This window comes from Pleurodeles waltl, chromosome 4_2, assembly GCF_031143425.1.
Source record: "Pleurodeles waltl isolate 20211129_DDA chromosome 4_2, aPleWal1.hap1.20221129, whole genome shotgun sequence".
Lineage (NCBI taxonomy): Eukaryota > Metazoa > Chordata > Amphibia > Caudata > Salamandridae > Pleurodeles > Pleurodeles waltl.
The window spans coordinates 49612924-49628637 of NC_090443.1; the positions used below are offsets into that span (position 1 = coordinate 49612924).

Below are 15714 nucleotides of genomic sequence, written 5' to 3' on the forward strand. Positions count from 1 at the left end.
TCTCGCAGACTTCACTCACCCAGCCACTGCGTCCCCTACGGCCCGCCCCCCTCGCGCCCCCATTGGACACTCCCTCCTGCCTTCCAGCTGCTCCTTCCTCCCACCTCCCCTTCTTAATGGTGGCCGCTGCGCGGCACCTAGTGTGACCCCCTGACCTGCTTTGGGCCAGGTGTACAGTCGGCTCCACCAGCCTGCCTCTGTGCCCCTGACCCCCCCGTTTTCTGCAAAAGAAGTTTGAGGCCCTCCACCACCCGCAGGCACCCACCTGCGCCTGATCCCTGGTGCCTAGTGGTAGGCGTGTCTAGTATACCATGTATTTCGTTTCCATAGCTCGTATTTCGTTTCTTGTTGTTGGTTTTTCGTTTTTCACACTGTTTTTACTGTAAACGGTGCCAATTTTGTGCTCCGCTTTGTATTTGCACTCTGTATTTGTGGCCATTATCTTTTCCCGGCTCTCGCCGGTTTCTCTCACTGAGCCGCTGCATCCCCTGCGGCCCCGCCCCCCTCGCGCCCCCATTAGGCATCCTCTTTAACACCCGCTCTGTCCACAAGCACGCCATCGAGCTTTGAGGCCTGCTCACCACAAACTCTCCTGACATCGCCTTCCTCACTGAAACATGGATGAACTCCTCATCAGAACCCGACATCGCCATAGCCATCCCAGAAGGTTACAAATTCACCCGTATAGACCGCACCAACAAACCAGGAGGAGGTATCGCCCTAATACACAAAAACTCCATCAAAATGTCCACCAACACCCTAGACAACGCAGAACACCTACACTTTCAAGTACACATCAATGCCAACACCACCCTAAGAGGATCCCTCATCTACAGACCACCAGGACCCCGCCTCCCATTCTGTGACACCATCGCCAGTACTATCAGCTCCCACGCCCTCACCTCCACAAACTACATACTCCTTGGTGGCGTTAACTTTCACCTGGAAAGCACCCACGACTGCAACTCCACGGCCCTGCTGGACAACCCCGCGAAACTCGGCCTCAAGCAACTGGTCACCTCACCCACCCACTCAGTGGGACACACGCTAGATGCCATTTTCACCTCCAGCAGCCACATCACCTTGAGTCACACCACCAAACTCCACTGGACTGACCACCACTGCGTCCACTTCTCCTTCCTGAAACCCACCACCAACAGCACCCTACACCCTACCGCAAGTGGAACAAGATCTCCAAAGAACACCTGATCTCAAACCTTGCAAAGCTCCACCTCCCTTCACCAACAACTCCAACACCGCTGCCCTCAGCCTCACATGATGGCTAGAAACTTGCGCAGACTCCCTCGCTCCTTTGAAAACAAACAACAACACCCTCAACCATCAAGACCGCCCCCTGGTTCACCACAAAACTTCAGACTTCCAAACAAGAATGCCGAAAAATTGAGAAAGCCTGGCGCCAAGAACCCTCAATGAGCAACTTCTCCACCCTCAAAACAGCCATGCACAAACCCCACCAACTCATCCGGACCACCAAACAGTCCTTCTACAAAGAACGCATAGACAACAACACGCACAACAGCAAGGAACTTTTTGCCATCATCAAAGAACTCACCAAACCCAAATCCTACACCATTGACCCTCTACACTTCCAAGACCTCTGCAACTCCCTCTCCAACTGCTTCCACCGACACAACCAACACCACAACACCCTGCCGCACCAACCTACTGAACACGTGGGCCCCCACCAACGACAAAGAAATCGGCAAAACCATGAGCTCCATCCACTCAGGCTCCCCAACAGACCCTTGTCCCCACCACATCTTCAACAAGGCCAGCCAAATCATCGCTCCCCAGCTCCGGGCCATCATCAACAGCTCCTTCGACACCACAACCTTCCCAGATATTTGGAAGCACGCCGAAGTCAACGCCCTTCTCAAAAAACCCAAAGCAGACCCTGAAGACCTCACAAATTACCAACCCATTTCTCTTCTCCCCTTCCCCGCAAAGGTCGTGAAGAAGATAGTCAACGTACAACTGTCTCGCTTCCTAGAAGACAACAACATACTCAACGTCTCCCAGTCTGGATTCTTCAAGAATCACAGCACCGAGACCGCCCTCATCGCCTGCACAGACGACAGCAGGACCAGATTGGACAAGGGCAAGACTGTCGCCCTCATCCTCCTAGACCTCTCTGCAGCTTTTGACACTGTATGCCACCAAACCCTCCGCGCACGCCTTTTTGACTCCGGAATTCGCCACAAAGCCCTGGACTGACTCCCTTCCTTCCTCGCCGAAAGAACCCAAAGAGTCCACCTTCCTCCTTTCCGGTCTACAGCCACCAAGATCATCTGTGGGGTCACCCAAGGATCCTCCCTCAGCCCCACCCTCTTCAGTATCTACATGGCTCCTCACTCCAACATCCTCCGCCGCCACAGCATCACCATCATTTCATACGCTGACAACACCCAGCTCATCATCTCCCTCACTAGGAACCCAGCTACCGCCAAGAATAACCTGCTCGCCGGACTCCAAGACATCGCCAATTGGATGACAGCAAGCCACCTCAAACTGAACTTAGACAAAACAGAGATCATCATCTTCGGCCCCAACAAGGCAGCATGGAACAACTCTTGGTGCCCACCACCCTCGGACCACCTCCAACACCCACCACCCACGCATGCAACCTTGGCATCATACTGGACTCGTCTCTCTCCATGACCCAGCAAATCAGCGCCATATCACCCTCCTGCTTCAACACCCTTCGCATGCTATGTAAGACTTTCAAATGGATTCCTTTAGAAACAAGAAGAACAGTCACCCACGCCCTCATAAGCAGCAGGCTGGACTACGGCAACGCCCTCTACGCAGGGACCACAGCCAAGCTTCAAAGAAAACTCCAGCGAATCCAGAACGCCTCTCTCATCCTCAACCTCCGCCGCAACAAACACATATCCACCCACCTCAGATCCCTACACTGGCTGCCCATCAACAAAAGGATCATTTTCAAAATCCTTGTCCACGCCCACAAAGCCCTCCATGACACTGACCGGCCTACCTAAACGAACGAGTCAACTTCTACATACCAACTCGACAGCTCCGCTCCGCGGCCCTCGCCCTTGCTGCAGTCCCCCGCATCCAACACACCATCTCCGGCGGCAGATCCTTCTCCCACCTCGCTGCCAAAACCTGAAAGTCCCTCCCCACCAACCTACACAAGACCCAGGACCTCCTAACCTTCAGGAAGCACCTAAAAACATGACCTTTCGAGCAGTAACCACGCCCCCAGCCTCCCCATCCCAGTGCCTTGAGACCCTGTGGTTATCAACTTGCTGGTTTGGGCTTCTTCAGCTCTTTTGTCCGTGGAGCTAGTTGCATGGAATCAGTCAAGTGGTCTTTGGAGTCACTGCTTTGTTGTGGGGCCAGGAATCAACTTTTGCTTCGAACAATGAGCCACAGGCACAGTCCATCCTTCACTAAGCCAAAGTATAGCAGGTCCAGTCCTGCTGAAGGTGAAGCCTCTCTTCGTGCAGTTTCAAGGGCAGCCAGGCAGTCATTCTTTGTTCATTTCTCCAAATCCAGCATAATATGAGGGACAGGGTTCTAGGTGAGCCATATTTATCTAGGAAATTGCTCTACGGTGTCAGGCGGTCACTAACCAATGGGCTACTAGGTCCCCTTCCTTCTGGTGACATGTTTCCTGCAACGTGTGGCATCTGGCTAACCCAGAGTGCACTATTCAAGCCACTCTCAAGATGTTGGGACCCCTTTTTCAGTCTTAAAGAGCTCACAGCGCTAACAGGCATAACAGAGTGACCTCCATCAGCAGTATTGGAGTGCTGGTCACATTGTTAATAGTTACCTAACCAGAGTCATTTCTTTTGGCTCGCCCCTTAAAACACTTACAATTGGTGAATGCTTTACGTAAAACAAATCCTCAAAGTGAAAGTGGCTCTCCCAGCACAGCTGGAGAGCCAATAATACAATATTCACTGCTCTCAGGAAAACTCGACCCATAATGCCTTGCAGGGTTACTTTTGCAAAACATTTTTGCTCACAACTTGGCCTGTGGACAATGGGACCTCTATCAAAACTTTCACGACAACATGCTGTTTCTGTCTACATCATCATTGGGTCCCCACACTAAGTTAGTGGGGACACCAAAATAATAACCGCTCCCTCCAGTCAGTGTCTTTTTAAGTTCTGTAGTATCTGAATCTTCTATTTTTACAGCTGGTAATAGCTTGCATTTTAAGTGCCTTGTTATTGTCCTAGGACAATGGGACCACCACCAAAAGGTCAGCACAACACACTCTTTCTGTCTAGGTCATTTCTAGGTCTATCTATGGGTCTCCTCACTAGGTTCGTGGGGACCCCAAAATAATAACCCCTTCCACCATTCAATGTCTTTTTGAGCTCTCTTATGGCTGGAGCATTTGTTTTACAGTTGAGAGTAGTCAATAGTTTAAGGGCCTTGTTTATAATGTTGTAGGCCTTTTGGTCCCTAAAATGTGCTATGTTCTCTAGGTGCTACATATATAGTTACACTGCGTTACTTTCTCCCATTCATTTTTCGTGTGGTTCTGCTGTCTAAGAGTGACTGTATGATTACATGACTGTGTTTCTTCCAAATGCTATTTTTATTGTGGTGTTTTCTAGTTGCTGTTCTGTGCATTGCAGCCAACATACTATAATATTTGCTGCATGAGAACTCGTCCTATAATGCTTTGCAGGGCATTACTTTTACAAAACATTTTTGCTCCAGACTCAGCCTGTGGTGGTCCTAGGACAATGGGACCACCTTCAAAACACTTTTTCTGTCTACATAATCTCTGGGTCCCCACTAGGTTAGTGGGGACCCCAAAATAATAACCCCTCTCACCATTGAGTGTCTTTAAGCTTTCTCATGGCTACAACTTTTGCTTTACAGCTTGGAGAAGCTTTGTTTTAAAGCCCTTGTTTGAAATATCATTGCCGTAGGCCTACTAGTCCTAAAAGCGCTCTCTAGGGACTATGGCCCATATTTATACTTTTTTAGCGCCGCATTTGCGCCGCTTTTTGATGCAAAAACGGCGCAAACTTACAAAATACAATTGTATTTTGCAAGTTTGTGCTGTTTTTGCATCAAAAAATGTAGCAAATGCAGCGCTAAAAAAGTATAAATATGGGCCTAAGTATATGCTTACACTGCATTACTTTCTCCTGCTTTTTCATGGATTTATCTCCTAACACAACCATGTTTTTTACAAATGATATTTTTATTATGGTGCTCTCTAGGTGCTGTTTTAAGCATTATAGTCTAATGCCAAAAGTTTATTTAAGATGAAGGTATATACGATAATTTTATATCTTTTAATAATCTCTCCTTATTACAATTATGACCATGATTCAGGCCAACTTAACATCCTTATTACACTACGACTGTTTGAACACTCTTGATATGTCTGAGTTTATTTGCCCTCAATGGCTGTCTTGTGCCTTTTTTGGGGGGAATTGGGTTAGCCAGCCAGCAACTCTGATGGTGGGATGGTGAAAGTGGTATTCTATTGGAATTAGCATGGCAGATTTGAATGAGGATGCTAAATGGCAACATTTTCATTTTTTTGCTTCAGATAGAGGAAGAAGGTAAAAATAAGTGATTTAGTTATATGCAGGGATTTATATGGCAGGAAAAGACAAAATTATGAGACAGGGTTGACCGATTTATGTGTCAAGAAAAGTCCGGTTATGAATTTACGATGCCAGTAGCTCTAACTCATGCAAATGCGAGACCTATTGCATTACAAATGCTTGTTTAAAAATGTTTAGTGTAATGACAACAGGTGCGCAGGGTACGCTGATGTCATTACACTAAAGTGAAAGTAAAAGGAGCAGATGGGCTCGTTTTACTTCCACTGTATCAATGCTTTGAGTGTATCTGCGCAGTGGATCCCTGCTCGAGGATCTCCACAGGAGAGAGCTCCCAAGCAGGGATCCCCCCACTAGACACCAAGGATGAAGGTGCAGACCCTTAGACAAGAGTTTGTGCCCCCCAGCACATTTGATGACTACAGTCTTTCTGCTCCCTAGGGGGGCTGATGGGGCTAATTACCCCTGAAATGGCCATGCCCACATCCCTCCCTCCCAAATATGCTGGCAGTCTTTCTGCCCCCTTCATCACTCACACAAGTAGGGTACCGTTCATATCGAGGGACAAATGGGAAACAAAGGGTGGCAGGAAATATGTGGCTCCTTGACTACTCCAGAACTTTCCATCACAGAGATGTCAGGACAATGTGTGTTCTTAGCCAAAGTTTGAGGTTAGCAAGGGGTACTGGGTACAAAACCCTGGTGAAAGCCGTGCAAGTCACCCCAACCTGGATACCTGTAGGTGTCTAGTTTAAAAACATATTCACTTTTGTTATGTTTCCTTAGGTGTCAGCTGTGCTGGGGCCCAAACCTCACAGATACACACTTTACAAAAAAAAGGTTTGTTTTGAGTAGGGAAAATTTCATGTATCCATGTTGCATTTAGGGTTGTTTTCAGTTGCGGACACTTTCTTACCCACACAAGCAAGGTACCATTTTTATCAGGAGACTTGGGGAAATCCTGGGTGGAAGGACTTTTGTAGCTCTCCAGAGATTCCAGAACTTTCCATAACAGAAATGGGAGGAAAATGTGTTTGTTGAGGCAAAGTTTGAGGTTTGCAAGGAATTCTGGGTAGCAAAGCTTGGTAAAAGCCATGCAAGTCATCCCATACTGGATTCCTCCAGATGTCTAGTTTTTAAAAAATGTGCAAGTTTGCTAGGTTTCTGTAGGTGCTGGCTGAGCTAGGGCCCAAAATCCACAGCTACCCTCTTCGCAAAAAAAGGGTCAGTTTTGAGGCAAAAAATGTGATGTATCCATATTGCATTTTGGGTTGTTTCCTGTCACGGGCACTAGGCCTACCCATGCAAATGAGGAATAAATTTTATCAAGCGACGTGGGAGAATGCTGGGTGCAAGGAAGTTTGTGGCTTCCCGCAGATTGCAGGACTTTCCATTAGAAATATATGAGGAAAATGTTGTTTTTTTGTCATAGTTTGTGGTTTGCAAGATATTCTGGGTAATAAAACCTGGTGAGAGCCACACAAGCCACCCCACCCTGGATTCCCCCAGGTATCTAGTTTTCCAAAATGTGCACATTTGCTAGTTTTCCCTAGGTGCCGGCTGCACTAGTGCCCAAAATCCACAGCTGTCCCCTTTGCAAAAAAAGGGTCAGTTTTGAGTGGAAAATGTGATGTTTCCATGTTGGGTTTAGGGTTGTTTCCTATCCACGCAAGTGAAGGTGTGTGGAAGCATATAATAGTAGAACATTTGTTATTACCAATTGTATTCCACTGCATTTGTGAGTTTCAAATATAAGCCAGTGTGTGAGAAAGAAGACATTTTGAAAAATATCCTCTAAATCGTATGCTGCTACAGTTACCCACAAAGTCAGAGATGCACAAATAGCTAGTGCGCCTAATCTCCACATCTTGTGCCCATTTAAAAAAAACATATGTTTCATTGATACCAATTTCTCACTCTACATATTTGACCATATGAATTGGTCTGTACTTGTGCACAATGAAAAAAGATTGTACTGTGCAGCTCAGCTGTTGGCTCTGGGTACATTAAGATTTTGGAGAACCTACAAACCCTATATATTCTCAAAACCAAAAGGGTCTAGCAGACTTAATGATATATTGCTTTTGTAAATCTGCAATTGTGACAAAACGTTATGGATGAAAAATTGTAACAAATGGCCCTTTTCTGTCCTACTCATCAATATTTCTTTATTTCAACAATTAGGGGCATATTTACAAAAAGTAGCGATGCATCCAATGCAGCACCACTTTTCCAGCACCACTTAGCGCACCCCTGCTGCCACCATATGTGCGCCGTATTTAATATATGGCGCACCATAGCTCAGGGTATGGGCAATAGTGTAAAATATTTTGACACTATTGATGTACTTTGCAAGACTAGCGCTAGTCCTGCAAAGTACATAGAGGCCCATTTTAATAAATGATGCGCCTCCTTTAACGCCTGCTCAGAGCAGGTGTTAAAAAATGCTGATAAAAATAGTGCAAAGAAATCTTTTAGATTTAATTGCCCCATTTGTTCGTCCCCCCTAATGGGGGAATGCCCGGCTTGCATACATTATGCCTGGCGCAGGAATAATGTGGCGCAAGGGGTTACAAAGTGGCACAATGCATGCATTACTCCACTTTGTAAATATGGCACAGTGATCTTTGAAGCCTAACACCACATTAACATTAAAAAAATGGCGCTAGAGCTTCTTAAATCTGCGTCCTAGTTTCTTTGGGAAAACCTTAAGGTATCTACAAATATGGAACCTTACTGAAATCAGAATTTTGTCTACTTTTCAGAAACCTAAAGCTGTCATGGATCACCCCTGGGTTTCGCACTGGTTTCCACAACAAACTGGAACTAGGTGGAGAACTCAAGAAATAGTAAACATGGGCTAGCTCTTTGAAACATACCAACACTGCGGTGACAAATTAGGGGGTAGATTCTTAAGAAAAGTGGCGCTGCACCTAATGCAGCGCCACTTTTCTAGCACCCCTTAGCGCACCCCTACCGCCACCATGTGTGTGCCATATTTAATATACGGCGCACCATGGCGCAGGGTAGGAGCAATAGCTTCAACATTTTTGATGCTATTGATGTACTTTGCAGGACTAGTGGCAAAAATGTTGGTGCTAGTCCTGCAAAGTACATAGAGGCCCATTTTAATAAATAGCGTGCCTCCTTTTAACTCTTGCTCAGAGCAGGCGTTAAAAAATGCAGCTAAAAATGGGCCCCCTTGCATACACTAAGCCTGGCACAGGCATAATGTGGTGCAAGGTGTTACAAAGTGGTACAATGCATGCATTGCACCACTTTGTAAATATGACGCAGTGATTTTTTAAGCCTACCGCCACATTAACGTATGAAAAATGATGCTAGTATGGTGCTAGAGCTTCTTAAATCTGGGCCCTCATTTTTATGGGAAAACCTTATGGTACCTACACATATAGGGGGTCATTCCGACCCCGGCGGGCACCGCCCGCCGGGCGGAAACCTCCAAAAGACCGCACCGCGGTCAAATGACCGCGGGGTCATAACAACTTTCCCACTGGGCCGGCGGGAAAGCCCCTGCAAAGAGGAAGCCGGCTCCGAATGGAGCCGGCGGATTTGCAAGGGTGCGACGGGTGCAGATTTTCGAAAATCTTTGTGGGGCCAGTGGCATGGGCAGTGCAGGGGCCCCCAGGGGCCCCACGAAACCCGTTCCCGCCAGCCTGGTTCTGGCGGTGAAAACCGCCAGAAAGAGGCTGGCGGGAAGGGGGTCGGAATCCCCGTGGCGGCGCTGCAAGCAGCGCCGCCATGGAGGATTCCCTGGGCCAGGGGTAAACCGGCGGGAAACCGCCGGTTCCCCTTTTCTGACCGCGGCTTTACCGCCGCGGTCAGAATTGCCCATGAAGCACCGCCAGCCTGTTGGCGGTGCTTCCGCGGCCCTCTGCCCTGGCAGTTTCAAACCGCCAGGGTCAGAATGAGGGCCATAATCCCTTACTGAAATCAAAATTTTGTCTGCTGTTTAGAAACCCATAGCTTTCATGGAGCACCCCTGGGTTTTAAACTGGTTTCCACAACAAACTGGAAATAGGTTGAGAACTCAAGAAATAGGAAAAATGGGCTATCTCTTTGAAACATGCCAAAACATTGGATACAAATTATAGGTCAGATTTAAGAGAAGTGGCGCTGCATCCAGTACAGCACCACTTTTCTTGCGCCCCTTAGCATCCCACCTAACGCCACTATGTGTGCACTGTATTTAAGATACTGCACACCATGGCGGTAGTTAGGGAACTAGCGTGAACATTTTTTAAGCTAGTTTGGTGCTTTGCAGGATTAGGGTCAAAAACTTTGACCCTAATCCTGCAGAGTACATAGAGGCCCATGATAAATAATGGTGTGCCTCCTTTTAACACCTGCTTTGTGCAGGCTTCAAAAATGCCTCAAAAAATTACGCGAGCAAATATTTTAGATTTCTTTATGCCATTTTTTCAGCCCCCCTAACGGGGGAACTCACCCTTGCATACATTATGCCTGGCATAGGTATAATGTTGCGCAAGGTGTTACAAATGTAAGCATTGTTCCACTTTGTAAATATGGTATGGCGATTTTGGCCTCGTTGGGCCACATTAGCGTAAAAAAATGACGCTACTGTGGTGCAAGGAGGCGCTAGGCCCTCTTAAATCTGGGCCTATGTTTTTTAATTCAGCTCTACATGTTCCTGATAGCTGGGAAGATGGTGACTTTCGCTCAGCAAATCGTTTGCTGAAACTGTTTCTATGAGAAAAAAAACTGACACTTTTTTCCCCCTAGAAAACTGAAAATGTATCTATATTTTGCCTATTTTATTGATCCCCTCCTGGGGACTCCACAAACCCCTGGTAGCTTTAGAGTCCCCAGGATGTTTGAAAAAAGGACTCAAATTTAACATGGATACCATATGTGGAAAAACAGTTATGGAGCCCTAACCATAAACTACCCCAAATAGCCAAAAAAGGGCTCAGTACTTAGGGGGGGGGGCAGCAGTAAAGGGGTTAATGAACAGTGAAATTCTAGTTTTAAGCTGATCCTTAGAGTGGTGCCCTCTAAAGACAATCACAGGGCAAGAATTCTAGAGGGGCTCGTTTGATTTTAGTGCCATAAAAATAGTGCATTCAGAGTTGGGGTGAGGCTAGAGAGTATGATGGATCAATAAGTGCTGCAAGAGGAAAACGGACAAACATAATGGACAGGTCCTCTCCCTCCCCCTTTTTGTGAATATATGTATGTCATAGAAATTCGGCATGGCATTGACAAATATCGTGGTCAAAACAACCCTTTACTGTTTCATTATTGTCCACTTTTGAGTATTATGATGGAGAAGCATTTCAAATGACGTCTGTATCTTTCCTCCTTTGAAAGAAACAAACCTATGTCTGAATGATACGGTTTATCTGACCACATACTTCGGACCTAAACGACAGTACACTTTATGTATGTAAGAATATTTGAACGTTGTAGATGTATCAGGTACACAGGCAGTTGAACATTTGGGTGAATCTATGTACATACAAACAAACCAAGCTAGGTTGACAAAGATCGTGTCTTTCTAAGGAACCAAGGATTGCACATGTAAAACTATAGTTTATGCTTTATTATATGACTTGTCTTTCTGTCTAGGGATGACCAATTCCGAATTGTAGCTGCCCCATTGCTTAGCGTTATTTGATTGAGCTGGAGTAGAAAAATATGGGCCACAAGTTAACATAAGTGTTACACGACTGCTTGATTGTACTGCACTAAACTATGCACCACGGAGTTTTTTTGTTTAACATTAAATAAATAAAGAGGATGAGGTGAAAGTATACAGTTATGGTTTATAAAAAAGAGCTGCTAGTGACTGTGCGCCAACTAAGAATACTTCAGTGAAAGCCCATATTTTAAAACAAAAAAACTGATTTCAGATTCTCATATAAGATCAAGAAATAACACCAAGAATCAAAGAATCAATGTTAATATAGTATGCAACCTGTACTTTTTCGTTTGAAAAACAGCACTTCATCTAAGATTTCCAAATGCAATGAAGTAGTAGCTCTGGTTGAGAAAGTATAGTACTGAACATCGGTTGAAGTACACAAAAAACATTGCAGAATAATGTTTTGGATTGATTCTAGTGTATTTGTCTTATTACATGAGTAATGACAATAACAGACAGCTGTTTTTCTTTAACTGGTGGATATTTGTTCGATAACCACTCAAAATATTTCCCTTCCTTCTTTCAACAGCGGATCAAGTTGTCCGAATTGAGGGGAGTCCACACTGCTGCTTCTTTAACTTCAGCCCTAAGATCATGTTCACTAAAGTGCTTAAAGCCCAACTGTGGGTCTACCTACGCCCCATCCAGCATACATCCACAGTCTATCTGCAGATCCTGCGCCTCAAGCCTGTGACTGAGGAGGGTAGCCGACATATTCGCATACGCTCACTCAAGATTGAACTGAACTCTCGGATCGGCCACTGGCAAAGCATTGACTTCAAGCATGTACTGCAGAACTGGTTCAAGCAACCACACAACAACTGGGGCATCGAGATTAATGCATTTGACCCCAATGGCAATGACCTAGCTGTTACTTCGCTTGGTCCAGGCGCCGAAGGACTGGTATGTAAGCTGAAGATTGTGAAGCTGGTGACTAAAATGAAGGAAAATGGCCAAAAGGGGCGCGTCCACCTCTCTTGAAGTCTGTTTACATGTTCTTATTGTCATTGAGAGTCACATGTCCCTGAGGAGTCTCTTGCTTTTCAAAGACCTGTATATACTGACACCAAGAGAAGTCATTGAAGTGCATATTATTAGGCAGCCTTCTACTAACCCCTGTAACATTAGCACTTAAGCATCAAATGGCCCTTACTGGACTTTTTAGAGCTCTCAAACACCATTGTCCACAGCACTCACTTTAGAATGTAACAGAAGTGACTTCTTATCATGGCCACTGTCTGGAAATGATTCACATTTTCTTAAAACACCACCCTTAACTAGTCTGTGCAGGTATCCCTGTTGGCCTCAGGATGCCAGCAAGTGTTCTGTCCCACATCATTCCACATGGGTCTTTCCTTTCTCCAGTATTATTCAGTATATACTTGCAAATCAGAAAATATGACAGGGGACTTGCTATCTTAGACCTGGTCACAAGGCATGGCAACATCACACAAATTTAACACTCTGCCAAAACAATGAGGACATGCATTGGATAATGGCATTTCAATGGCATAAAAACATGTTATGTATGCAGATTTGTACCCAGGAGGGTATCCTGGCGCTGAGCAGGTGCAAGAATGGGCACACCTAGGGCCTAGTGGGACTAGGGACTTCTCAAAAAGCCTGTCTTCAGCATCTTGTAAAATTAAGGAAGTGAGGAGGAGGCTCTAATGTGTAGCAGCAGGTTTTTTCATGCTTTATGAAAGTGATGTAAGGAGAAGGCTCGACTGTCGGATCTGGTATTCTGTATGCTTGAGATTTGGACAAGTAGGAGTCTGGATGAGCAGAGGTGTCTGAATGGTTTGTGGCGATAAAGGCCCATTATAAGTAATGGTGTGCCTCCTTTTAATGCCTGCTCTGAGCAGGTGGTAAAAGTGCTGAAATAAATTATGTAAAGAAATCTCTTAGATTTCTTTGCACCATTTTTCTGGGTTACAGCAGGGCACAATGCATGTATTGCGCAACTGTAAATTTGACACAACGATTTTGGCCTCGTTGGGCCACATTAGCGTCAACAAATTACGCTAATGCTGCACAAGGAGACGCTAGGGGCTCTTTAAATAGCCCCCTAATAGTTTTCACATCCATGAAGTGAGCCAACCCAAGACATGCCAAATGGAAACTGTTCTTTTTTCAGTTTCACTGTGTCATTGCAGGCCGCTCATGAAGTTGTCATTGGAAAGCCAATGCACTCTGGTGACAACAAGATGAGGATCAAGCAAATCTCCTACAGCTCCTTTCTGTCTCCCAATTCCCTCCAACAAATAGGAGGAAGAGTTCAAATCATGTGTCACGTACAACAGGAACAAGGCAGTATAGACACAACAAGATGACTGAAGTAGTGTCTGAAAGAACAGGAACTAATATATAATAGTCAGAGGCTACACCTACTCACATTAATTTACAACAGCAAACCCTATAACAGTGTCATTACACCCCCCTGGTGGGACATCCTGGGGGCAGGAAAACGGAAGAGTTGGCTACATAATTTTTGTTGACCCCGTCTCAATAAGAATTTAAAGAATATGTACAAAGATGCAATATCTGCACTCAAGCAAATGTTGACCATTGTAAACCTCAGGATCAGTTATAACCCCTGCCTGCTTCAAATAAACCTGGGGATTGCTGAGTTTTATCCCGACTCACATGGATATAAGACATTGGTAGTGGTAATTGATTATCTTACTAACTTGGTACATTTTGTTCCATTGTAAAAACTACCTGTTGCGCCTGAACTGGGAAGGACATTCTTAGTTGAAATTTTCAGTCTTCATGTCTTAATAGAAGGCATTGTTACCGACGGTGGGTTTTAGTTAGTGGCACCTTTCTGTATCAAACTCCTGAGCCATAGATCCACCAGTTAATATTTGTAGAGGAATGGACAGACAGAGCAGTATTCTTATATACCATCAAGAAGAGTGTCAATAGGGAATAGCTCTGGCCGAAAACTGGTTATAACAACACCATTCATCTGTAAATATGGGGTCCAAAGATACTTCCTATCACTGTTTCTACCTCTATAGTACAGTGGTAATCACCTTATTGCTTTGCATTGCAGTAGTTTGGAAGAGTGCAGTTTAACAGTTAGAATAGGCAAAAGCTGACATTAGGCAAGATGTATCTAATTGTGATTCTTTGCGAATCACAATTAGGTAATCGCTATTCCTGATGTATGAAACTCGTAGTCAACAAAAATTTTGTAACTCAGAGTTTCATTTGGCGATTCCAAGTGGGTCACGAATCAACCTGTCTCATCAATAATAATGAGGTAGGTCACAATTTAGGAAACCCAAAATCACAGGGATGGCGGCCTGCTGGGGTCAGCAGACCACCATGTCTGTGATTGCTTTTAAATAAAGCATTATTTTTTTTCAATGCAGCCCATTTCCCTTAGAGGAAAACGGGATGCGTTTTAAAAGGGAGAATGAGACCACTGAAACATTCACAAACGGAAAAGGGTCCCTTAGGGACCCCCTTCCCATTTGTGAATGGGTTACCACCAACTTGAAGTAGGTGGTAAAATGTGAATTTTTTGTGACCACATTTCGGTCACAAAACATTCTTACATACAGATGCGATTCGCTATTAGGAAGGGAAGCCCTGAACACAGTCCTTCATAATATCGAATCGGTATGTATTTGCAATTCGGTAACATGTTACTGAATCACAAATTGGAATTCATACATACCAAAATGCATTTTACTGGTTACAAACAGCCCAATTCTGCAAATTGGGCCGTTTGCGACTGGTAAAATGCATGATATATCTGGGCAAATAAGAGATTAGCTGATTAAGATCAAGTATCTGTGTGTGACATATCAACACACTGACTTGCCATGGATGTCTTTCTGCTTTTTGACTATTCCAGGGCCATACTATACTTTTTTCACCACAGTCTTCCTGTCCTTTACAAATAGAGGGATTGGTGGGAACCTCAGTGGTTCAATTAGCTTTGTCTCGGCTTTTAAAAATACATCCCCTGGTCAAACTAGCGTTGGCTTAATCATCCAGTCCACCAAATCTGTTCTAGGTAGATGGTTCCCCCTAGTATGAATTAGAAACTATCATTGACTCATATTTCCAGAGGAAAATAGCTATATCTGGTGGCCTGAAAGGCTACAGCGCTTAACAAAGATCATGAGAACCTGCATCATTTGTTCAATCCCTTAAATTGTTTTCCACTTTTCACCATTTTGGCCCAGTTAAATCTAGGGAACACTATTCTTCGATTAGGGGGATTGCTTTGCTCGGAGGGCACTGTCAAGATTCATGGCATAAGATGATAATGATGAACGCGATTTATAGTGCGCAGAGCTACTTCATGGGGTGTCCCGGCGCGAAAAGCATAGGTCGGAAGGTGAATGACAGAAATTAGTCCTGCACCAGAAGTCATGTTTTATGCTCTTTCTTGAACACGGCAACATCACTCACTGCGTGCAACT

At 45.0% G+C, this 15714-nt stretch overlaps 1 protein-coding gene across 1 annotated transcript in view; it reads left to right on the forward strand.

The window, feature by feature from the left end:
- Positions 1–15714, forward strand: part of GDF11 (growth differentiation factor 11) — a 506604-nt gene that overhangs the window by 452227 nt on the left and 38663 nt on the right. The window contains exon 2 of the mRNA XM_069230610.1: positions 11802–12175. Coding sequence (XP_069086711.1) covers positions 11802–12175 — 374 coding nt within the window. The remainder of the gene's footprint in view (positions 1–11801; positions 12176–15714) is intronic.